Source organism: Meles meles, chromosome X, assembly GCF_922984935.1.
Source record: "Meles meles chromosome X, mMelMel3.1 paternal haplotype, whole genome shotgun sequence".
Lineage (NCBI taxonomy): Eukaryota > Metazoa > Chordata > Mammalia > Carnivora > Mustelidae > Meles > Meles meles.
Window position 1 is genome coordinate 12245335 of NC_060087.1, and position 26043 is coordinate 12271377.

Consider the following 26043-nt stretch of genomic DNA (forward strand, 5'->3'; position numbering starts at 1 on the left):
ATCTTTTGCTCAAATCTCACCTTCCCCATAAGGCTCCTTTGAGCAACTGATTTTAAATGCAACACCCCTTTCCCAGTGGTGCTCCAGATTTACCTTATCCTGCTCTTTCACTGAGTATTTTCTAATGTAATTGTCGGTACAACTGATGTACATATTATACTGCTGTTTATTGTCTGTCAACCCCTAGTAGGATGTAAGTTCCGCGAGGGTAGGAACTTTCTTTTATCCCCCACCTCAGTGATCCTAGAACAGTGTCTGGCATCTAATAGTGTTTAATTGCTGTCCTGATGAATGAGAGGATAAAAGAATGATGAACTACATGAAGGATGGTTGAAGGAATGTCTTGTCACTGACCTTCCCGGCTCCACTCAGCACACTCCGTTCCCTCCTGTGCTGTGCGCATGGGGTCATCAGAAACCGTCCTCTGTATATGGAATAATACCTGAGGGTCTTCCGGTCTCTTGGAAATCGGTATTCAAGTTAATCTCAAATCCCCATCCGATCCAACCTTCTTTTGCATCCCCCGGGCTTCTGGTGGCCGGTGCCTTGACAGATATTCATAACAGACTTGGGATGATGAGAAGCTCAGATACACTTGGCTTTGTTACAAAGCAGGATTTTTTTGTCCCAACACACCAGAAGTTATCTTCAGAGTCTGGGTCCACTGCAGTAAGGTCAGCAGCATTCTTAGGGTTCAGACAGAGCCAGATTTCCACACCATGACATGTAGTCCCACCATTGGGTGAGTTTTGTGAAGGAGGAGGAAGGAGAAGGGGAGGTGATGTCAGGCCACCTGGCCCTAGAGAGTCAGTCTGGCAGTGGACAGGAGACATTTTCTCTGGGCCAGGTGTCATCAGCTGCCGGCCTCAGCATTGTGCACAGCCCGCGTGACTGTGGAGTGCAGCACAGTCCCCCAAGGCATGACCACAACCCTGGCTCTCCGTGGAGCTTGGCCAAGGATCAGTCCCCCTAGACTTCTCTGGCACCACGCTAACGTGCCTCCAATCCCCATAGAGCCCCTTATGCAGGGCCAGGTGCATGCCCACTCGACTCTACAACTTCTTTGGCAGTTAGGCATGCCTTCGGCTGTGTCTTATTACAGCTTTCCCTTTGAAGGACAAACCAGCATGTCCCATCTTTTGAGTATATGTTGTACTTGTCATTGTCTTACTGGGAATTACTAAGTCTCTTCCATCTAGATTGTAAGCAAGAACGAAGTCCTTTTCCACATCTTTGTCAACCTCTCTCTCACACTGGGATTATTGAATAAACCCAAGGTTCTGCCTTTCAATTTTAATTGTCCTCTCTAGCCTTGACTTCTACTAAACTCCCCCACCTCCCCAAATGTCCTCGTAATCCCTGACATTACCCCTGTCTACCTTTCTTTCTTTCTTTTTTTTTTTTTAAGATTTTATTTATTTGGCAGACAGAGATCACAAGTAGGCAGAGAGCCTGATTCGGGGCTTGATCCCAAGACCCTGAAATCATGACCTGAGCAGAAGGCAGAGGCTTTAACACACTGAGCCATCCAGGCGCCCCATGTCTCTCGACCTTTCTTTCTCCTATTAAAATTGTCTCTCTCTTAATGACACATGGTTCAGATGCTGCCCCCCTCCTGAAACTTAGAGCCTCTGCCCTCTGTGTTCTCATTGAATTAAGTCAGAGCTGTCATCATGTCTGGCTTTGATTAAGAAGTATTTGTTTAATTATGCTAAGTGCAATAAGCCAGACTCGGAGGGAAAATATTATATGAGTCCACTTACATGAAGTATCCAGAATAGGCAAATACATGGGCAGAAATTAAAACCGTGGTTGCTGGGGGCTGGTGGGAGGGGGAATGGGGAGGTTTTCATTGAATGTCTATAGAGTTTATGTTGGGGATGATGAAAAAGTTTGGGGTATAGATATTGGTGATGGTTACACAACATCATGAATGTATTTCATGCCAACAAATTGTACATTTGAAAAAGGTTAAAATGATAAATATTATGTGCATTTTGCACATAATGCAAAAGAAAAAGGCAACTAAAAAACCCAGAAAGGTTACTTGTTTAATAGTTTTTTAATAGATTGCAAGCTTGTGAGTATAGGGAGAAAACGTGATTTTTTCATCTTCCTCCAGCCCAGTGCTTTGCATGAGATAATCATTCATGATTGCTTCAATTCAGGGATGGAAGTCAATGGAAAGAAGTATGGAATTGAAGCAAGGTTTCCCCATACCTCTTAGCAGTTTTTTTTTTTTTAAGATTTTATTTATTTATTTGACAGACAGAGATCACAAGTAGGCAGAGAGGCAGGCAGAGAGAGAGGGAAGGGAAGCAGGCTCCCTGCTGAGCAGAGAGCCCGATGTGGGGCTCGATCCCAAGACCCTGGGATCATGACCTGAGCTGAAGGCAGAGGCTTTAACCCACTGAGCCACCCAGGCGCCCTCCTCTTAGCAGTTTTTTAAAATTTCATTTCATTGTCAAATTGATTTTATCAGAGAGAACCCTGTGTAGTTGAAATTGTTTGATGGTATTATCTCAGAAAGAAAACGAAAAACACGAAACTAAAAATTGTCCCAAACTGCTTTCTGTTTTCTTAGTGTTTGCATTTAAAGCATGGGACGTTTTAGCAAACTCAATTTGAATAATAATAACTTTCATTTATACAACACTTACCAGCTCTTTCTGGGAGCTTTCTCAGCCCTTAGGCCCTCTGAAGTCACAGAAAGTGTCAAGGTCTTGTACAGTGTCACTGCACAGGTGTTTCTCATGCTGCTCTGCTTCTGGATTCTTTCTTGCGTGAGATGAAGGCGGACATTAAGCTTCACTCTTAAATATTTCAGTTGGTATAATCCTTTAACTCTGCTGATCTGCAATGATAAATTATACAGTTGCATGCTGCGCGTAGTCTTCCAAGTCAGAAAGAAGCATAAAGTTCTTGATGTGAGCTCTCATCCAGGATTAGGGTGGAGAGATCAAGAGAGAAGTGAAATGTTTACATGAATCAGTAGGTGGGCTCTGAGAAGGTATCAGGTTACTGGGCCTTTTGCTATGTTTTTAATTTTGGAAAATTAATAGTTTTCATATTCTGTCCATAAACTATCACCAGAGGCTGTTTCCTACAGATAATTATTATGGAGAAGAAACTGTAAGTTAATTTGGAGATATTTTCTTCTGGGAAACAATGGATAAGTTTCTTTCTTCTTCTTTTTTTTTTTTCTATTTATTTGACAGAGAGAGATCACAAGTAGGCAGAGAAGCAGGCAGAGAGAGAGGGGAGAAGCAGGCTCGCTGAGCAGAGAGCCCGATGCGGGGCTCGATCCCAGGACCTTGAGACCATGACCTGAGCCGAAGGCAGAGGCTTAACCCACTGAGCCACTCATGGATAAGTTTCTAAGATGTCTGTCCTTTGCTTCAAAGTCTCACAGAGAGGGGAAGTAGGAGGGAGGGTATAAGTAAAACGTGCTTGGCCATCAAAAGATAATTATTGAAATAAAGTGTAGGGTACGTAAGTGGTTTTATTATATTTATTTTCACTGTTTGTTCAAATTTGAAGTTTGCTAAAATAAAAAATTAAGGAAAGAAAAGAAATAGATTCTGAAATGAGGTAGCCAATGGTCTGTTATTCCTTAAGCCTGCTCAGTTAATTCAGTTAATGAAGGTATTTGAAAATGAGGGACTTTTATTTGACTCAAGGACTATCAAGATAATATCTTCAGGGGCACCTGGGTGGCTCAGATGGTTGGGCGTCTGCCTTCAGCTCGGGTGGTGAACTCCAGGTCCTGGGATCGAGCCCCATGTCAGACTCCCAACTCAGCCAGGAGTCTGCTTCTCTCTCTCCACCGTTAGTGCGCGCTCTCTCTCTCAAATGAATAAATAAAATCTTAAAAAGAAAGATAATATCTTGAAAGTTTATTAGCAATCTATATTTGAAATCCTGAGTCAGACTTTTGGATATCTTAAATAAGGTGCATATTGATATATGCCCCAAATTGTGTATATATATATATATATATATATATATATATATATATATATGGACACCTGGGTGACTCAGTTGGTTAAGCGTCTGCCTTCCACTCAGGTCATGATCTTGGGGTCCTGGGATTGAGTCCTGCATCAGGCTCCTTACTCAGTGGGGAGCCTGATTCTTCCTCTGCCTGCCCCTCCCCCTGCTTGTGCTCTCGCACTCTCTCTTTCTCTGACAAATAAGTAAAATCTTCAAAACAAAACAAAATGTATATATATGTAAGTACACACATAAAACTAAAATGATTTTTAACTTGGTTCGAGAATTTTTGATGTCTCTTGGCAATGCAGACATACTTCAGGGGCCGTTGGTCTAAGGACCCCAGGTCAGGAGCTAGGCCGGACGGTCAGGAGCCTCCGTGGGATCTGGAACTTTCGACAGTCCCCTTTAATGTGGTAACTGTGCATCTTTGCTCCCTGGGTTGTGTGTTCACTGGCAAAGTGATGCATACGACAGAGTGCCTGGCTCCAGGCCTCAAGGCTGGCTTCTTGCCACAGTTCGCTTGGCAATCCTTGTCCCGTGTTGCTGGTTATAAAGGGTTCTGCCTGGAGCCCTCATTTGTTCCTTCCAGGGCAGTAGTAGGAAGAAGCTGCTTCCTGCTTTCAGTGGACACAGCTCAGGTGTGGTTTTTGTTCTCTCCTTTCCCTTAGATGTAGCCTTCTCATCCGTAGCTCAGATCTAGCAGGGTCAAGGGCACCAATACAGAGAAGAAGAGCTCGTTCACAGCCAGTGACAAGCAGTGAAGTACATGGAGAGAGGGAAGGGTGACCTGAGAACATTTGCCTCTGCTTAGCATTGCTAGGGATCATAATTTCTCTTTTTGTGTCTTTGGGCCCCCTCCTCCCCCTGCCACCACTGCCAGACAGTTGAGTGGCCTCTGTTAGGCCGAAGGCAGACTGAGGAGTCCTGGATGGTTTCCCTTGCCATATGATGTGCATTTCTAGAGGCTTCAAGGGGGAGAAGCTGATGGCCCACCTGCAAGGTAGAGTTCATGCCTTGTTCCGCTTTGCATGGCACCACCCAACGTGGTTCTCGGGAACAAAGGAAATGACAATGAGCGTTGAAATGCAAACGTTTACTGGCAGAATTCCCATTCCTGTGACACCAGCTTAGATTTGTCTTTGGGTCTGGTCCTCCTTCAGATCGGGCAGAGGTTTAGGGGCCTCCAGATCTCACAGGGAGGGGCATGAGGCCCTCGTCTGCAATGGCAAGCCCTGAAAAGTGTTTCGAAAGTGTGAAGGACCCCACAGCTGGGTGAGGGAGGCATCTAGGAAGAGCCCTTCATACGGAGCAGGAATGGGCTGGCAGTCGCTTCCCGGTCTGGAGTTCTGGAAATCGGGATCCTCATCTCCGTCACCAAGGAAGTGTGCCCAGGTCACCGAGCCACTGTCATGGGCCAGGCAGCGTGTCCCTGAGAGATGCAGCTGTGACAGAGACAGACCGGGTCCTTAGTGCCGCGGGGCTGGGTGGCTGGGGAGGGGGCGTCTTCAAGTACCTTCTGGATCAGGTGTGCGGTGCAGGAGGTGCCCTGAGGGGGGTGGAGAGGGAGCTGGGCTCCCCCGGTGAGCGGTGAGCGTAAGCGCAGGGACAGGGGAGGCTTCTTGGAAGGGATGCTGGAGAGGAAGACCCGAGGGGAGGGGAGGCATTCACCAGGCACAGGGGGAGGAGAAGCATCCGCAGGAGCCCTGAGACCAGAGGGCGCTTGGGGAGTGGGAAGAACCAAAGGCCGTGGGGCTGGTGTGCAGACGGGAGCAAGGGGTGGACTGAGGCCGCGAGGTCAGCGCCAGGGTACTGGGCCAGGCGGCCAGACGTCCCTCACAGGTGCTCAAATGGTGTCTCTATCGGCTGCCAGGAGGCATCTCAAAGGATGACTACAAACACTTTGAAATCGACGCTGGGGTGAAGGTATATTCAGGAAAAAAAAGTTGTTTTGTTTCTGACCTTGTTCACTCGCTTGGTACCGGGATAGGAATTTTCAGGACAAGTGGATGTAGCATTATTGGGTGGAGGTGGCAGGAAAGAGTCCGTGAAAGTTCACATTGTAATTTCTGAACACTCTGGAAAGCATTGTTTTCTGAGACCTTCACTTGGAACGCTGGAGGGGTAGAGAGGTCATCAGGACAGTCATAAATGAATATTCATGTTGGACCTACTTGCAGATTAGTTCAGGATTAACTTCCATTTCCCCCATGACCAAGGGATACAGTGTTATACCTAAAACTGGCAGAGAGTCACAGAGCATTTAAGCTTAGATTTCAAAACCACTCAGGACTATTTTGACAGGATAGATCCTTGTGTTTTTTTAAAGCCATCCAGATACAGATTGATTTTTTTTTCCTTTTAACCCAGAAGCTTTAATCTTCGGTTTCTTCTTACGTGTAAATAGCCTGCTGGATATCTAATTTGGATTTCAGGAAGGTTCTTTTAATTTTAAGAAACTACTATAAACAGTCTTCTCATTCTTGTGGATAAAGAGAAGATGGTTTCTCTGGGCCCTAATATTTGTCAACCTTAAAGAAAGGCAGGGCTTCTGAGTCAGTCTTCCAAATCCTGCCAATGAGGTGACGAATGAATTTGAGGAAGAGGAGTGGATAAAGTATTGAGTCATTCCCCCTCCGCCCCCCCAGCCCCAGCCCTGCTGTGTGGACGCATCGTCTGCGTATGGTTGTCCCGCTTGGAGCTTTCCACCCGACGGTCTGTCTCCGTTGCTCACAACTTTGCCTCCTCTGTCCTCCTGCCTCTAGGACATCAGGTTCCTGCAAGTTATCCGGGGCCCGGTCCGGATTCCAGACTCAGCATGGTGGTGATGAGTAGCCTGAGGGTCATTCTTCAAGCCTCTCCATGCAAGTCACTGTGGAGAAGATTCCAGACCCCCAGGTTCGTGCCAGCGAGGCCCTGCAGCCTCTACACCTGCACATACAAAAGCCGGAACCGAGCCCGTGAGTACACTGCCGCCTTGTGGAGAGCAAGAGGTGGGGGTGTCTCGGGGGCACAGTCACTTAAGCGGCCGACTCTCGGTGTCGGCTCAGGTCGTGGTCTCGGGGTCGTGAGATCGAGCCCCGCGTCAGGCTCCACACTCAGCTTGGAGTCTGCTTGAGAGTCTCTCTCCCTCTCCCTCTGCCCCTCCTCCCTCCCTGCGTCCGCCGGCCCTACTGGCCCATGGTCTCTCTCTCTCAAATAAATACGTGTTTAAAAATAGAGTGAGCGAGAGGCTTGGTGCTTTATGACAGTCAAATGTGTCCTGTGTTTACCCATATGGTGTCAGTGGCATTCCAGAGTGGGATTGTGTGCCTTCAGAACCGTGAGAATAACTACTTGTTTCTGTTTCTCTTCTAAAATAAACGTGGAAAATTCTTTTTCCCCGGGTTTATTGACGTAGACTTGCCACCTGACGTCATGTAGGTCGAAGGTGTGCAGTGTGCTGATTTGATATGCATATACGTTGCGAAATGATTTCCATAATAAGGTTTGGAAAGCCCTTTGCTTGACTAATTTTAACATGTTGAAATGATGTCATGCAGGGCCACCCAGGTCTCTCTGTCAGTTAAGCGTCTGCCTTCTGCTCAGGTCATGATCCCAGGGTCCTGGGTTCGAGCCCTGCATTGGGCTCTCTTCTCAGCAGGGAGCCTGGTTCTATCTCTCCCTCTGCCTGTCGCGCTGCCTACTTATGCTCTCTCTATCTCTCTGTCAAGTAAAAAAAAAACAAAAAAACAAAAAAAACAAAACAAAGTAAAAATGATGCCATGCAGAAATAGGGTAAGAGAGGTATCCCAGTTTCAAATACTCTGGAACCCATTCTGTATTGTTCTTGTTGACGTTGATCCACAGACGGCCAGTTATTTCTGCGAGTCTTAACGTTCTGGAAGTTGCATGTTAATGTTTGTCAGCAGGTCAGTAGCTTCACAGTCTGGAATATTCTTTCTCAAGTCACACATTGCAGGGTTCATTCTCATTGACCAGCTTAGCAGTGTGGGCGCTGCTGTAGACGCAGCATATGGAGCGAGGCAGCCGATGGCCTTTCCTGAACGCTTTTGCATCTCGTTCCCCTCCTGAAGTACCAGTTCCCTGCCCCGTCCCTAAGTGCAGCGATTGTCCAGCGACGCACTACTGACATGCGGTGGGGGTGGGGGGGCCCTTCTGTGTTGTCGCCGGTGTCGTGTGCACTGGAGGGTGATTAACAGCATCCCTGCCAAGTACCCACAAGATGACCATTGTATCCCCACCCAGTTGTAACAACCACAGATCTCAGTAGACATTACCAAATGGGCTCTGGGGGCACAAAACTGCCCCTGCTTAAGATTCAGTGGGACAGGGACAGCTGAGTGGCTCAGTTGGTTAAGTGTCTGCCTTTGGCTTAGGTCATGATCCCAGGGTGCTGACATCGAATCCTACATGGGGTTCCTTGCTCAGCAGGGAGCCTGCTTCTCCCCCTGCTTGTGCTCTCTCTTCCTGACAAATAAATAAATAAATATCTTTTTAAAAAAAGAATCAGTGAGATGATAGTAGAGAATAATGTGGTTTTGTGTGTGTGTGTGGAGAGATGAACTTGAATTTGTGGAGAGATAAAATGGCTACGTACATCGTTAAAGAGGACTTTGTCATATTTTCCATTATTGTAAAGAATTGACAGAGTTTTCATGTTGCCTTCCTTCTGGGTCTAAGTTTCTCCACTTTTTCCCTTTGGGTTTGCTCTCTTCTGATTTCATATGCACCTAATAAAAAAGGAAGAAGGTAAGAAAGGAATGCTTTCACGTTAGTAGCGCTAATTGAGCTAAATCCAAGGAGTTGAAACTGCTCCACAAATACATTTTTAGTATATATTTACTTTGTTTCCTCCAACAATGACAATGTTCTCATTCAAATGAACTTGTCGGAGTCATAATAAATTTCTGGTTGCTGGGTGTGGCTTCCTACCAACAGACCCACATCCTACCAGGACTGGCTTATTTTTCAACACTGGCATTTTGTGGTCTGAGGCTTAAAATGGAAAAAATTAGTCATATTCATGTAGTTACTAAAGTTTTACTTTTTTTTTTTTTTTAACAGAGTTGAAAGTTAAAGGGCTAAAATCCAACATAAGAATGTCTTTAGGGTAGTTTGCTTGTTCTAGTGCTGACTGAAACAAAAAGTGGTGGCTTGGGGAGATGTGCGCTTTCTGTGATTAATTTTTCACATCAGATGTTCTTGTTTTTAAGTTACTAAGGAAAACAGGTGACAGTCGTAATTTGATTTGGCTTTTGGCATGTTTTTTTCAGCTGGGGAGAATTTATGGTCCCTGCTGTCCTGAGCTACTGAGCATTTCCTGTTGCTAAATCCCAGACCTCCTGCTGATCAATTGTAAAGACAGTACACATCGTGTCTGGCAACTTACTACCCCAGCAGAAGGCCCATTGTATAGTTGTGCCCCAGAAGAACCCAGGACCTCTGAGGGTTAGAAAAGATAACCCGGAAAGTCCTTTGCTAGTGCCTGCCACTCGGTGGGGACGGTGCTGCGGGTCCTTCTAGCACTAGGCTTATCGCCATCACCGTCTTTATCGTCGTCACAGGCTCAGTGCCTCCCTCAGATGCTTGAGCATTGTTCAGATGGGGTTAAGGAGGATGAGGAGTAAAGGAAGTGGGAGGATACGGCCGATTCCGAAAGCGGCATTTCCTAGAGCCTGTCTGTGCTCTGTGCCTCACCTCAGTCTCCGCTCCCGGCCTCCCGGGGAAGCATTGTCTGTCCACTCAGATGGCTGTTTGCTCTTATCTCCAGTAGCAGACAGTGTTGACAATCTTAACTTGATTTGTAAAATGACAAAATAAAGATAAAAGCCTGCACCTGTTACCCAAGATGAAAATAGAATCAAATTCACTTAGTGTATCTTCTACGGAAATTTATTTTAATTGTCACATAAACAGTTTAGGGTTAGAGTAGATCAGGAAACAAAGCCAAAGAGTCAACAATAAGAAAATCTAAATTTAAAAAAGAAATGGATCAGAGTCCATACTTAGCAGACACCTGAGCAAAGAAGATCTATAGATGGCAAGTAAGAGTATAAAATGATGCGCTACTATGTGTTCTCTGATCAGGGAAATGCAAATTAAAACAACGTTAAGATATCATCACATACCTATTACAGTGGCCAAATTCCAGAACACGGACAACACCAAGTGGTTATGAGGATGTGGAGCACCAGGAACTCTTATTTATTACTGATGAAAATGGAAAATGGTACCGCCACTTTGGAAGATAACTTGGCAGTTTTCCTCTAGAACAAAATGTATCTTTGCCATACAACCCAGCACTCATATTCCTTGGTATTTACCCAACATTGTCGAAAACTTATGTTTACACGAGAATCTGCACATGGCTACTTATAGCAGCTTTATTCGTAATTGCCAGAACATGGAAGCAGCCAAGATGTCCTTCAGTAGGTGAATGGGTACCATAACTGTGGCGTAGAGAGACAATGGAATTTTGTACCTCACTGAAAAGAAATGAGCTAGAAAGCCATGAAAAGAAATGTAGGAAACTTTTTTTTTATTATATCTTTTTTTAAAAAAATATTTTATTTATTTGACAGAGAGAAATCACAACTAGGCAGAGAGGCAGGCAGAAAGAGAGGAGGAAGCAGGCTCCCTGCGGAGCAGAGAGAGTCCAATGCGGGGCTCGATCCCAGGACCCTAGGATCATGACCTGAGCCGAAGGCAGAGGCTTAGCCCACAGAGCCACCCAGGTGCCCCAGAAATGTAGGAATCTTAAACACTTCTTAGTAAGTGAAAGAAACCAATCTGAAAAGCCTGTGTACTCTATGATCCCAACTATATGACATTCTGGAAAAGGCAAATGGAGACAGGAAAAAGATCAATGGTGGCCATGTGTTAGAGTAGAGGGAAGAATGAGTACGTGGAGCCCCTGATTTTTAGAGTAATGAAAATACTCTGTGTATTATGATGGGTACTGATCAGTATACATTTGTCCAAACCTATGAAATATATAACACCAAGAGTGAACTATGATGTAAACTCTGGACTTTGGGTGTTATTATGTGTCATGTAGTTTCATGAACTGTAACAAATGTCCTCCTCTGGTTGGGGATGTTGATAATGGGAATGCTGCATGTGTGGGGACAGGGATAAATAGGAAACCAATGTACCTTAAATTAATGGATAAATAAAGTCTTAAAAAATTAAACAGGAGGGGTGCCTGGGTAGCTCAGTCGGTTAGGCGTATAACTTCAGCCCGGGTCACGATCTCAGGGACCTGAGATTGGGCTTCATGTTGGGCTCCCTGCTTAGTGGGGAATCTGCTTCTTTCTCTCCCTTTGCCCCTTCTCCCTGCTCATGCACACATGCCCTCTCTCTAACAAATAAAAAAAAATCTTCAAAAAAAATTAAACATGAGATCTTAGACCATAACAAAATTTAATAATGTTAATTCTTAATTGAATTAAATACAAAGAATATCATCTAGAATTGAAATGGTATGTATTTGCTATTTGTTACTGTTTCATTTATTCTTATTGTTCATGATCTCCACTTTTAGATGGAAGAGAATTTTTTTTTTTAGCACAATGTGGAATAGAATGGCACTGTATAAAATCTAGCCACTAGTCCTATGTGTTTATTTTCATGTAAATATAAATTTATTAAAATGGTATGGCTACATGTTGCTAGCACTCACCATATTGAAAATCTCCATCATCAGAGAAAGTTCTGTTTGACAGGACTGGTCTGTATTATAACTGAAATGTGTTAGACAGTTGTTCTGTTATTTCTCCAGTTAATTTTGGAGGACGAAAATCCTCGAGAACATTAGTACTAAATAGTCTGTTTTGCAGTATCTTCCCAGGAACTCTGGTAATCCCAAAGTAATATGGATTCAGGATGCCTCAGACCGACTCATTAACATTCAGATAACCTTGAGAAACTGTAGGCTGATTAGAGCCCCCTTGAATTGTATTAATAGCTTCAGAGGTGTCAGCAGCAACAAAGAGCTAACCAAAAACCCAGGAACTGTGGGCTCTAGTCTCCTGTGCTGATAACACTGTGTGTGTGTGTGTGTGTGTGTGTGTGTGTGTGTGTGTGTGTGTGTGCTGGGGTTCCTGGGCTCGGCATCGAAGTACCTCTTACAGCCCTCATGCTCTGAGAAGACGTTTGGTCATTCTGTGATCATCATTAACAATTCATATGGGAGGGGGCTGTCACTGCTGGGCCTTAGGCTTGCTAGGGTGGTCTTTAGTTCGAAGAGGAAATCACACATCTTGAGAGAAGGACAAGAACAGGGCAAGGCACGGGAGAAAAAGCCAGTGAAGGTGTAGAACAACTATGTCCAGTGGATAAATAATGTGATCCACCAATATGAGCCATATAAGCAAGTCTGTGTTTTCCAACAACCACATTTAAAAAAGAACAAATAATATGTGAATTGCATTTGAAAATGGGGAAAGTAATTCTAATACAGCAAATACGTAGGTAAAATATAGTAAGTAGGCAAAATTATTTTTACCAATGTATTTGTGGGGGAGGAAGAATATTTAACCTAGCATTGCCACAATATTCTTACTTTAACATGAGATGAATATAAGAATTATAAATAAAATATTTTACATTCTTTGTTTTGTGCTTAGTCTTTAGGCCCCTTGGTGTTTTACATTTACACCAGAGCTCAATTTAAAGAGTCACAGAGGGTGAGTGGTTACCTTATTAGGCAGTGGAGGTAGAGAGAATAGAGGTTAAGGAGTAACAGCAGATGAAGGGATGCTTACTATAGTGTAGGGTTGTCCGGGAAGGGGATGGAAGTGATCTTGAGGGCCTGTAGGATTTTAAGAAATGAGAGCGAAATGGATAGATGTGATCCTGTGAACTACTGGGAAGGATGAATTTCCTCTATCCTGCAAGGTGGGGGAAGCAGGCTCCCTGCCGAGCAGAGAGCCCGTGCAGGGCTCGATCCCATGACCCTGGGATCATGACCTGAGCTGAAGGCAGAAGCTTAACCCACTGAGCCACCCAGGCGCCCCTCAAATATGACATTCTGTTCAAGGCCTTGGTAATAAAACCAGTTCTTTCACTTGTGTCCTATTACAAGGAGAACAGATTCTTACGGAATTTATGAAAATAAATATACTGCCATTAAAATAAAAGTATTCTTACTGAGTTTCTGAATTCTGGAGGGTTCAGATAGGGAGAAAAGATAAATGTTTCAAAACTGCTTATAACGGTATAATTTGTCGAACTATTATAGGTCACTTAGCTTAAGAGAAAAGATTTCCTTAATTTCGAAAAGGAAACCATTTTTAAAAGTTGGAAATGGTTTAAACTGTTAGGTCCCCCAATAATGGGTCCGCGATTAAAGGAGCGAGACTGATACAAAGCAAAGGTCAAGCAAAGCTTTATTTGGCGCCAAGCATCAAGAATCAGACGGAACGTTCCGGGCCACGCCTCTTACAGAGAGGGCGATGACTCTCTGCTTCACAGACTGGATTTTAAGGGCAAAGGCCATGTGGTTGGGCCTGGCCACGCACAGGTGGCCAATGAAATTGTAACACACAGAGAAAGCTGCACAGTCATGTTAGGTCATACATAAGTGACCAATTGAATTACAATGTACCCTAGTAGATATTTGAATTAGCCTATCACCTTGGTCAGAATTGGCGCCCAAAAGTCTCCCAAAGGGCGGGGCCCATACTCCTTGGTAGCTAGGAAGACAGTATGCAACCCTCCACTGATCCGATGTCTCCATCTGGCCTGACCCACCCTTGTATTTGGGCTTTGTTACCTGGGACTGGTTTCTGGGACTTGTTTTTGAGTAAGTCCCCTGGGGGAAGGGGAGCAGGGACAGTTTAAGGGTTAAACAACAAGGTTATTGTTTAACCTGGATGGAAGTGTTCTGGCTAAAATAGGTCCTTACAAAACAAAAGTCACAAAAATTATAATCATCATCCTCAGTTCATTCAGTCCCATGTTTTTGTTTTGCTTGAATCCAGTTTTTCCATTAGTTTTAGAAGTTCTTACCTAGCAGTTTTATGATATTAAGGTTATCGGAAACTTGTCCTCAAGAGTTTTTCTGTGAGTGTCCCTGAAGATGAAATACATTGCAATGGGATCAGTGTAAAACAGTGACTATAAATGACAATAGTTAAAAATGGCCATGGTTACGGGGCACCTAGGTGGCTCAGTGGTTAAACGTCTGCTTTGGGCTCCTGTCCTGATCCCAGGGTCCTGGGATTGAGTCCTGCAGGACTCTCTGCTCAGCGGGGAGCCTGCTTCTCCCTTTCCCTCTGCCTGTTGCTCGATTCTCTTTCTGTCAAATAAATAAATAAAATCTTTTTAAAAAATGGCCGTGGTTAAAGATTTAATTAGAGTTCATTATGATGCAGGTGGCAGGGAAATGTGATTATTTCTCCGACCTGCAACACTTCAAGATAATAACATACCAGAACATCAGATTTCTAGGGGTTTTATGCAGTTTTTAGAATACTTATTTTAATTACATATCTACACAAATATAATCTAACAGTTAATATCACTTATTTGCCAATGCTTCTCATTTAATTTAATATACCAAATAAGCCTAATTAGTTTAATTTCTCACAAAATCTTTGAAATGTTCCAGGAGGGGCGCCTGGGTGGCTCAGTGGGTTAAAGTCTCTGCCTTCCGCTTCCGTCATGATCTCAGGGTCCTGGGATTGAGCCCCGCATGCATGGCATCGGGCTCTCTGCTCAGCAGGGAGCCTGCTTCCTCCTCTCTCTCTGCCTTCTTGTGATCTCTGTCTGTCAAATAAATAAATAAAATCTTTAAAGAAAAAAAAAATATTCCAGGAGCTCCCTGGAAAACATCTCAGTTAGATTGAAGTCAAAAGATTTGATTTTAGAATTTGATTTTGGGAAGTATGTCAAAAAATATCAATAGGTTTGAACATTTTATTAAATAGAATCTCTGATCATTATGAAACAGTATTTAATTATCTATATAGCCAACTTGATAATAAGATGTCAAAGGCAAATACAGAAGATTCCATAGCTATGATCAAATTTAGTTTTTTTAAAATATTAAGGTTCAGAGGTTTTTTTGGTTTTGTTTTGGTTTTTGGTTTTTTGTTTTTGTTTTTATTTTTTAGTAAATCAAAGACCTGAAAAACATAGGAAGTTATTTTGGCAAACTACAGAATCCTTGTTTTCTAGGCAGATGACTTTTTTTTTTTTTTTCCATTTGACAGAGAAAGACACAGCGAGAGAGAGAACACAAGAAGGGGGAGTGGGAGAGGGAGAAACGGGCTTCCCACTGAGCAAGGAGCCCAATGCAGGGCTCCATCCTAGGACCCTGGGATCAAGATCTGAGCCCAAGGCAGATGCTTAACTACTGAGCCACCCAGGTGCCCCTAGGCAGATAGCTTTAAAGATAAAAACATTTATAATGTCTTAGTAAGAGTAGATCAATAGGGGCACCTGGGTGGCTCAGTGGGTTAATACCTCTGCCTCGGCTCAAGTCATGATCCCAGGGTCCTGGGATCGAGCCCCGCATTGGGTTCTCTGCTTGGCAGGGAGCCTGCTTTCTCCCCTCTCTCTCTGCCTGCCTCTCTGCCTACTTGTGATCTCTGTCTGTCAAACAAATAAATAAAATCTTCAAAAAAAAAAAAAAAGTAGATCAATAGTTTAAAAAAACTTTGGGTTTTTAACAAAGGGAAAACAAGAATTTCAAGTTTGCATTAATGTATTTTGACATTAAAACTCATTTACTTATTTAAATTTATTCTAATCTTAGCTAGCATTGACCACATACAAAATTCCCTTCTAAGGATTCCCATTTCATAAACCTTCTGTAACTTTCTTGTTTACATTCAGAGTTTGCCCTAAGTTTTGTTTCTTTAAATAATCCATCTCACTTTAGGAAAAAATACTTTCTTTTCCCTCAACAAAAATGTGTTCGCATTCTTCATATTTTCCCCCCCAAACACAGATCTTACTTTCTTGCATACAGAGTTTTTGTTATTATTATTTCTAGTAGTCTTAACTACATTTATTAGAATTCTTAACTCTTAGGAACTTTAGCTTTTGGTGAAAACTAAGTACTAAGCAACTATAAACTTCTATTATTCCAGTATTCTTCAGATTAGTAAATTTATTTATACATTTCATAATTTCTAGGAACATGCACTTTCATAGTACAATTTCTTAAAGAAATCACATGGCAGGTTTACTAATAGAGCCATATTTGCTTTTAGTTTCTCTGCAATAAGACAAGAGTAAACAGACCTTTGTTTGTTACTTAATATTTCATTATTTTATCTTATTTGGAAATTGTGCAAAAAAAAGAAATTATGCAAATATTCAACAAATTCAACTCATCATTGGACTCAGGAAAATTCCAAAATTTCAGGTTACCAAACATTTTGGAAGCCACCTAAAAGTTTGCTTATAACCCTTTTAGTCTTATTTATATCTATTTAATCTACCTGTTCTTAACAATTATGTTTAGATTACTTACAAAACTTCATGAGGCATTAGACAAAGTTAACCATTATTCTAATATTTTTGACAAATTTGTAACAGAGACAAGAATCCATTTGACCTTCATTAAACACATAAAAGTCTGACATTTAGTGCTTAACTCTCAAGACAATTTTATTTCAATTAAACCAACAACCTTTAGTTAGTTTTAGTACTGAATATTTTTCCAGATCACATCAACTTGAAAAAAGATTTGGGTTTTTATCTTTCAGACTTTTGGAATGCTGAATTCTTATAGGCACTTGTCTTCAAACCAACCAAATAGAGCTCTTTTACAAGTTAATTTTAGCAATACCATCCAGAGGTAGAGAAAATATCCAACATTTATAACATATATAGATGCTCATATACAGACAAGATGCAGTCTTCTAGCTTTTGTCTTGGTAGTATCTGTGGAAAAGACATTAAAGGCCCAATTTCCAAATACCTTTCCCCACCTTTTTTGTTTTGGGGAAAAACTTGTCTCTATCCTTCCGCCTAATTTTTGTATTTTAAAGAATGGCTCTTAGGTCCTAAAGAAGGTGGGAGTAGGAAATTTACATCACAAAGGCAGAGAGAGTATCCACATCTTCAAATTGGAGATTTGGTACCTATCTGTCTATTAGAAGAGGCGCTGGAGTTGGGCACAAAAGCCACTCTAGAAGTCTGTATCTTTTTTTTTTTTTTTTTATTTGACAGAGAGAAATCACAACTAGGCAGAGAGGCAGGCAGAGAGAGGAGGAAGCAGGCTCCCCGCAGAGCGGAGAGCCTGATGTGGGGCTCGATCCCAGGATCCTGGGATCATGCCCTGAGCCGAAGGCAGAGGCTTTAACCCACTGCGCCACCCAGGTGCCCCTAGAAGTCTGTATCTTTTAAAAACCTCTTTTTCTCTTTTGTTTCTTCACTCTCAGGCAATTGTGGGCTGTATTTACATCTTAAAAACATAAGGTTTATAATTTCAAGGAACAGGAAGAATGCAAAGAATTTTTTGTATTTTCCTCAGAGTTTCAGGGCACTTGTGACTTAAAATTTACCTTTCTGGGGTCCCTTGGTGACTCTGGGTGGCTCAGCTGTTTGAGCATGTGCCTTTGGCTCAGGTCATGATGGGGTCCTGCGAGCGAGCCCCACGTAGGTCTCCCTTCTCAGGGGGAGCCTGCTTCTCCCTCTCCCTCTGCCTGCCCCCTGACTGCTTGTGCTCTCTCTGTCTCCTTTCTCTGTCAAATAAATAAATAAAGTCTTTTAAAAAGATAAAATAAAGTTTACCTTTCTTTTAAAGTATAGGACAGTTGTTTTACTATTGTGATCTTTCATAATATCCACAAACATTTCGAGAGGAGTAGGTGAGGTTTGGGAATTGGCACCGATGGGTGGGCTTTGACGGGCTCCTGCAGTTGCATATCTGGGTTTGTAGAGATTTATAAGACAAAGAGTTGTTTTTAGTTCCTCAAAGAACTAGATTTTAGTGTGACTATCAAAGGACTGACCTGTCTTTAACCAAATTTGCTTCTTTATATTAGGGAGGTTTTTAACTAAAATCGGAATCAAAAGATTTTTATCTTTGTAAAGTCTGTATAAAGCATTTTAACATTTTAACCTTCGACATTTTAACATTTAACAAAGAATTTTAAGCCATCTTTCTGGGTTCGTAATTCAGCGTGGGCTTCTATTAATCCCTGAATAATGGCCTTTTGAGGATCATTTGCAAGGGGGCCCAGAGAAATTTTTAGTCCTGTTTCCTGTGAAGAGGGTTTGTGAATAGTCGTTCCTTTTAATCTCTAAATTTAGTAGAATCTTTTCAAAGAGGAGGTAAAAGGGCTTTATAATTTAAAACATCTTGCTGCTTCCTAGGAGACATGAATTCTTTTCTAGTAGGGAGTCTAAGATACACCTGCAAAGCTGGCAGAGCCTGGTTATCAATCCTTGGAAAGCAGGAACAATGCAGGGCTCATCGCCAGTCTCAAGTGCTTTTGTTAAATTCATTTCCTGGCTTCCAGCATCTACATGAAGACCTGTGTACTTTGAACCTAGAGATTAGACTTGAGTGTTCCTATAAATCTTGCATGGAGGGGCGTGTGGGTGGCTCAGTGGGTTAAAGCCTCTGCCTTCGGCTCAGGGCATGATCCCAGCATCCTGGGATCAAGCCCCGCATTGGGCTCTCTGCTCTGCAGGGATCCTGCTTCCCCTCTCTCTCTGTGCCTGCTGCTCTGCCTACTTGTGATCTCTGTCTGTCGAGTAAATAAATAAAATCTTAAAAAAAAAACTTACATGGAAAGGAAATTCTTAAGTCTAATTTCTGTGATTTTATTTTGCTGAGGGAGGCCCCAAGACTGGCCATTATACTCATAAAACAAGTGAGAGCTCTTTATAAAGAAACTTTTTCTTTTTTTTTTTTTTAAGATTTTATTCATTTGGGGGCGTCTGGGTGGCTCAGTGGGTTAAAGCCTCTGCCTTTGGCTCAGGTCATATTCCCGGGGTCCTGGGATCGAACCCCACATCGGGCTCTCTGCTCAACAGGAAGCCTGCTTCCTTCCTCCTCTGTCTCTGCCTACTTGTGATCTCTGTCTGTCAAATAAATAAATAAAATCTTTAAAAAAAAGATTTTATTCATCTGACGGACAGAGATCACAAGTAGGCAGAGAGGCAAGCAGAGAGAGAGGAGAAAGCAGGCCCCCTGCCAAGCAGAGAGCCCCATGCGGGGCTCCATCCCAGGACCCTGAGATCATGACCTGAGCAGAAGGCAGAGGCTTTAACCCACTGAGCCTCCCAGGCGCTCCGAAACTTTTGCTTTTAAATATACCAATTTAGGGGCGCCTGGGTGGCTCAGTGGGTTGAGCCTCTGCCTTCGGCTCAGGTCATGATCCCAGGGTTCTGGGATCGAGCCCCACATCGGGCTCTCTGCTCGGCAGGGAGCCTGCTTCCCTCTCATTCTCTCTCTGCCTGCCTTTCTGCCTACTTGTGATCTTTCTCCCTCTGTCAAATAAATAAATAAAATGCTTTTAAAAATAAATAAATAAATAAATAAATATACCAATTTAAAGATTCCATCATCTAGCCATTGATGAAGATTAATAGCAACTCAAACCAATAAGCCCTAATGGCTTAACCAAAGATGTATGCAGGTGCATCCAAAGAGGGCAAAGGTGACGTGTCCCTGTGATCCAGAAGTTTAGTCCCAAAATTAGTCTGAGAAAACAAAGACCTGGGGCACCTGGGTGGCTCAGTCAGTTCTGTGTCGGACTCCTGATTTTGGCTCAGGTCATGAGCTCAGGGTTGGGAGCATGAGCCCTGCGTTGGGCTCTGCACTCAATATAGAATCTGCTTGTTCCTCTCCCTCTGTTCCTTCCTTCACTCTCTCTCTCTTTCTAAAATAAATAAATAAGTTCTTAAAAAAAAAAAAAAGCAAAGAGTGTCGTTACACAGGCAGTGAAAATGGTGTCTCCGGTCTCCTGCAAAATTGTGAAATGCCTTCAGTCATATACCCACTAATCGGTGACACCGGGTAGATGATACTAGAATGGGACTTCCCAGCACTAACAGGCAACAAGGATTGGGGTGACAAAGGTTCCTATGGACTGGAACCCCTCATGTCAGACACCCCGGGGAGCTCACACAGCTGGATAGAGAGACTGAGTGTGTGTGTGTGTCCGAGTTTGATCTGTTTAATTGGCCACCAAGGTGTACCTTGGTGAGTGCGCCCTTTGGATTGTGGAGACCAAAGAGAATGTTCTCCTTGATCAATAAGCCAAGCTCTTAGGACACAGAACAAGATGAAAGGAAAAATATTCACATGTTAACAGTCTTGGCTAAGCCTTGGGTCTCTTAGAGACACACTAATACCTAAGAAGGATGTACCATGGGGTTGGGGACTGGGTTGTTTTGCAGTGTACTTTGGTGCATGGTTTTCTTGAGATTGGCAGGCGACCTAGTGTCCATCTAATCCATTCTGTGACCAACTTACCCTATCACGGGAGTCTTCTTAAGGTGGTGAATGCTTTCATAGCTTTTAAGTGCTCAGCCCATGCCCACCAGTTTTGTGGCTTTGACTTCCAAAGTGTGGCTTAGTAACAGGCTTTACCTCATGTGTGCATCAAATGATACAGATAAAAGAAAACAAAGACCATCTCTAGGAGGAAATGGATCGGTAACCAGAGTATTCTATCAAATTTAACCAGAGTCACTAGGCCCAAAGACAAATATTTTCCACAGGTATTTTCTCTGGCTAATCGAAATTTTGAAAGAGAGAAAAAGGACTCTCACCATTCTCACTCCATCGGATTCTGCGGATAGAGATTCTGGGGGGCTGACATGGTAAGAAATCTCACCTTCCACTGGCTGAATGTCAGATGTCCCAAGGGTCTCTCAGCCCTGGCATTGCTGGGGCAAGAGATGTCCAGTGAGTTAAAGTATCCTGCAGACTATGCCAACGGTTAGGGAGTAAGAATTTCTTCTACTGTTCAAGGTCCTTCTGGTCAGACTAAGAATCAAATTGACATGAGACAGATTAACAAGAGAACGTCATATTTAATCCATGTGTAAGGGGAATCCCCACAGACATGGAAATTCCAAAGACAATGAGGCTTATTTGAACTAAAGAGAGAGGTAGAGGCCTGAGGACACAAAGGGGAGAAACACCATTAGCAGGAAGGTGAAAGGACATGTTTGGAAAACAGAGGTTGTCCTTCTATGCAGATGAATTCCCTAGGTAAGGAGGAATCTCTGTTAATAACTCCCTTCCTGATAAAGCAGGCTGTTGAGGGGGAGGTAAGGAACTTTTCCTGAATCTACTGGGTTTGGATTGCTTTTAACTCAAAATAATGTTCATGCCAAAGTGGGCCATATTGGTGTGGCCTGCCCTTGGCTCCTAAGGAACAAAGGAAGTTTTCTGACCTAAACCTGCTTGCCTGGTTGGAGAGACTGTAGGTGTGATTTAAGGGTAGAGAGCCTTGGTATCAACTTGTTTGGTTTTCTCTATCAATAAAATAAGCATTAAGTGGCTTCTTTGTGCCTGGTACCAGGTTCAGCCTAGAGGTTGTAGAAGAAGTTTAGGACACCGGCCCTAACACTGAGGCCTTGACACGGGCCCCGTGAGCAGATAAAGCAAAGGCACACCAAAGGAGCAATGGTTGGGTGTGAAAAGGGCAAGAGTGCAAATGATGTGAGCTCAAAAGAAGGCAAGGTCAGAGCAGTGGGAGACAATGTCAAAACCAAAGTTTGGGAAGATGAGCTAGAGAGGAATGAGAGAACAGGAAGAGAAACCAAGGAGTGTGGTAAGAAGTCCAAGGTGTTCGGGCTTCTGGTCATGGGCAAGGTGAGGAAGAGATTAACCTGAAAGATCCTTAAAGGAGGAGTAATGTGGTGATCAGTAGAGTAAGAGGAATAAAGATAAAATGGGACTGGAAACTTCCCAGGGATGCTCTTCATTTTACACATTCCATGCACACGCAGTGATTGAAAGCCAGTTCCATTGTACATTGCAGAGCAGTGCAGGGGAGGGGGACAGATAATCAATGTATATGTGCAGGGAGAACACATAATTTTCCTTCCACCCTTCTGAGTTCTTGGCTGAGACCACCCATAATAAAGGACGGATTAATAAGAGAAAAACAAATACAAGTGCAGTAACCTGTACACCTCCTGTGTACGTGGGAGAAACCTAGGAAAACCGAGAAGCTCCCCAAGATGGCCCAGGCCATCACCTTAAATACCGTCTCCAGCTAAAGACAAAAGATGTTACGGGCTGGGGTTGGGGGCAGTTGTGGGAGGTTACGAAGCAAAGCACAGTTGACAAGGGCATGGTTCTTATGTAGACTTAAGTCCCGCCTTCTCCACTGAGAGCTTCTGGTGATTTAGAGTCATCCTCTTCCTAGTACAGAGAAGGAGACACCCGCACACAAGGAGATTTCCCTTATAAATGTAAATTTCCCAGACAAAAGAGACACACGGGATGGCATATTATACTACCCTTCACCACCCCTAAAACATGCCTCTTTGGCATAAGGATTATTTTGAGAAACTGCAGACACAGGAGAAACCCTGAAAGCAGAGTAGACATTATCCTTCTGTCAGGGAAATTTACATTAAAAAGGGGGGCTGTACCAGGAAGAGAACTATTACCGGAGACAGCTTTTTCGTTAGGGAGCCTGACCTGCTTGGGAAGGCAAACTTGGCTCTCCATACATTTCCTCTTCTCACCTTCCTGTGAATTGCCTTCCCCCACTTGAAGCATTAGAGCCCCATCCCTTTCCTTAGCTCCAGTGGTATTTTTAAGCCTCAATCACCTGGCTGCCTTTTGAGTCTTGTATCTTTGTGGGTCTCTGGTCAGGAAGTAGGTAATTAAAAAATTTTTTTTCTCCTATTAATCTGGCTTTTTATTACTGTCAGTGTGTGTGTGTGTGTGTGTGTGTGTGTGTGTGTCCCAGCTAAGGACCTAGAAGCGTAGGGAGAAAAGTATTTGTCCTTCCCTACAGGGGCATATTCTACTACCCTTCATATGAATATCATAATAACTATACCAGTGTAATAGATCTTTTGAAAGAAAAAGATCAGAGTGCTATGATTAAAAATACTAAGAAGAGGAGATCATATTATACGAGAGTAGCCCGTGAGAGAACATTTTACTGAATTTACTGAGAAGGTGACAATTAAGCCCAAGACCTATAGATAAGAGGGAAACTGATTAAGGGGAAATTGATTTTGAATGAGAAGGAGCAGGAACTGAGGGGCTAGGGCAGGAAGGTGCTTTCTCTGTTTCAGGAGTTGAAAGAGGGACCCTCCCCAGGCTGGAGACATAGGGTGGTACAAACACAAAATAAGTCAAAGCCAGGACTAGTTCTATAAATAAGAACTAAAACCAAGCGTATTATTATTATGGAATCTAAAGAGATTTTGGTGCTTGTCACCAATATATTAGTGACTCCTGTAAGGACCTATTTAGAAACTGTCCCTGCTCCCCTTCCCCCAGGGGATTTACTTGGAGACAAGTCCCAGAAGCCAGCACCAGGTAACAAAGCCCAGATACAAGGGTGGACCAGGCCAGGTGGAGACATCTGATCAGTGGGGGTGGGGGGGGCACATACTGTCTCCCTGGTTACCAAGGAGGAGGGACCCCCGCCCTCTAGGAGCCTTTTGGACGCCAATCCTAATCAAGGTGTAATAGGCTGGTTCTAATGTCTACTAGGGTAAATTGTAATTCAATTGGTCACCTAGCATCACTGTGGAGTTTCCTGTGTGTGTTACAATCTTATTGGCCACCTGTGCGTGGCCAGGCCCAACCACGTGGCCTTTGCCCTTAAAAGCCAGTCCGTAAAACAGAGAAGGGTCACCCTCTCTTGTAAGAGGTTAGATTCTTGATGCTTGGTGCGAAATAAAGCTTTGCTTGACCTTCGCTTTATATCAGTCTCGCTCCTTTAATCACGGACCCATTATTGGGGCATAACAACTCCTTTATAATGACAGTGTACCTCTGCTCGCTGAAACCATGGTTGATAAAATCACTTTCTGTTTATTTCATTTTCTCCTGAAAATGAAGGCACTGTTAGAACACTTAATCCTCTTCCTATTTTGAGGGAAAGTGTGAGCAACTACCAAGATATTTCAATCTGTATTTTCTTAACATGGAGGAAGAAGATGGGGGGAGAGAGTAAGAATATGAATTATCCTTAAAAGAACAAACCCTTGACAAAAGTTGTCTTCAATAAGGGGACAGTAACCAAGGGCCCCTGGTAGGGGGATGGTTTGGGCTAAAGGAGGAAGTGGTGGGGAAAGAAAACCTTCCAGAAGCTGAACTTGTGAACCAAAGGGCACACGTTGATAGGAGCGTTAAGGTCACAAAATAGCAACCAAGGAATAGGCCTGGTTGTCTTAGGCTAGTGTTTGTTGTGGGTGAGGGTAGATTCTGGGCATTTCCTGAATGGAGTGTGGGGGACAAGTCAAGGTGAAAGGAGGGATCGTCTTGGGCATCTGCTTGTTAGTTTCCTTTTTGCCTAGTCTTTACGGGACACCCTCGTAAATTGGTTTTGAAGGGTGTGAATCCTCAAACTCTCAGCCACAGTCTGAGTATCTTAGAGGGGAAGGTGTTGCAAGGTCTCCTTGTGCCAGGCATCTTGAAAACTGAGTCAGTTTGAACAGAGCGATTACCAAGAAGTAGATTGAATCAGTAATCAAAAGAATCCTAACAAATAAAAGTCCAGGAGCAGACGGTTTCACAGGCAAAGTCTATCAAACATTTATTTATTTATTTTTAAAGATTTTGTTTATTTATTTGAGAGAGAGCGAGCTTGCATGAGCCGGGGGAGGGGCAGAGGCAGAGGAAGAGGGATAAGCAGATTTCTCACTGAGCACAGAGCCAAACGTAGGGCTCTATCGCAGGACCCTGAGATCATGACCTGAGCTGAAGGCTGACACTTAACCGACTGAGCCATCCAGGCACCCCAATACCAAGCATTTGAAGAGTTAATACCTATTCTTCTCAAACTATCCCAAAAAAGAGAAGAACTTGCAAATTCATTCTGTGAAGCCAGTAACACCCTGATATGAAAACCAGATAAAGATACCACAAAACATGGAACTAGAGGCCAATATCTCTGATGAACATAGATGCAAAAATCCTCAACAAATAAAAGCAAACAGAATCCAACAATACATTAAAAAGATCATTCATCTTGATGAAGTGGGATTTATTCCTAGGATGCAAGGGTGGTTCAGTATTCAGATACCAATCGAGGAGATACATCATATCAATAAGAGAAAGGATAAAAACCATATGATCATTTCAATAGATATAGAAAAAGCATTTGACAAAGTACAATATCCATTCATGATAAGAGCCCTCAACAAAGTATGGCTACAGGGAACATACCTCAAACATAATTAAGGCCACATATGAAAAACCCACAGCAAACATTGTACTCAGTGGGAAAAAACTGAGAGCTTATTCCCTAAGGTCAGGAAAAAGGCATGGATATCTACTCTCAGTTTTATTCAACATAGGTCTGGAAGTCCAGGTCACAACAATCAGACAACAAAACGAAATAAAAGGCATCCAAACCAGTAAGTAAGAAGTAAAACTTTCACAGGGCACCTGGGTGGCTCAGTCAACTAGTTAAGTGTCTACCTTCAGTTCAGGTCATGATCCCAGGGTCCTGGGATCAACCATATCTTGGGCTCTCTGCTCAGTGTGGAATCTGCTTCTCCCTCCTCCTCTGCCTGCTGCTCTGTGTGTGCTCTCTCTCTCTCTCTCTCACTGTCGAATAAATAAATAAATAAAATCTTAAGAAAGAAAAGAAGTAAAATTTTCACTATTTGGAAATGACATGATACTACATATAGAAAACTGGAAAGATTCCACCAAAAAACTACTGGAACTGATAAATGAATTCAGTTAAAGTTGCAGGATACAAAATCAGTGTGTAGAAATCTGTTTCACTTCTATATACTAATAATGAAGCAGCAGAAATAGAAATTAAGAAAACAGTCCCATTTACAATTGTACCAAAAGTAAGGTACCTAGGAATAAATGTAACCAAAGAGGTGAAAGACCTATACCCTGAAAGCTACAAAACA

General features: G+C 43.0%; 1 protein-coding gene across 2 annotated transcripts in view; it reads left to right on the forward strand.

Annotated features, from left to right (window-relative positions):
- CA5B (carbonic anhydrase 5B) overlaps window positions 1–26043 on the forward strand; it is a 55864-nt gene that overhangs the window by 4353 nt on the left and 25468 nt on the right. Inside the window, exons 1-2 of one of the 2 annotated variants that reach the window (XM_045994683.1) lie at window positions 4976–4996; window positions 6759–6953. In XM_045994683.1, the coding sequence (XP_045850639.1) occupies window positions 4981–4996; window positions 6759–6953 (211 nt within the window). In that variant the 5' untranslated portion in view covers window positions 4976–4980. Of the gene's footprint in view, window positions 1–4975; window positions 4997–6758; window positions 6954–26043 lie in introns of those variants that run through there. The other variant, XM_045994684.1, reaches the window with a different exon arrangement.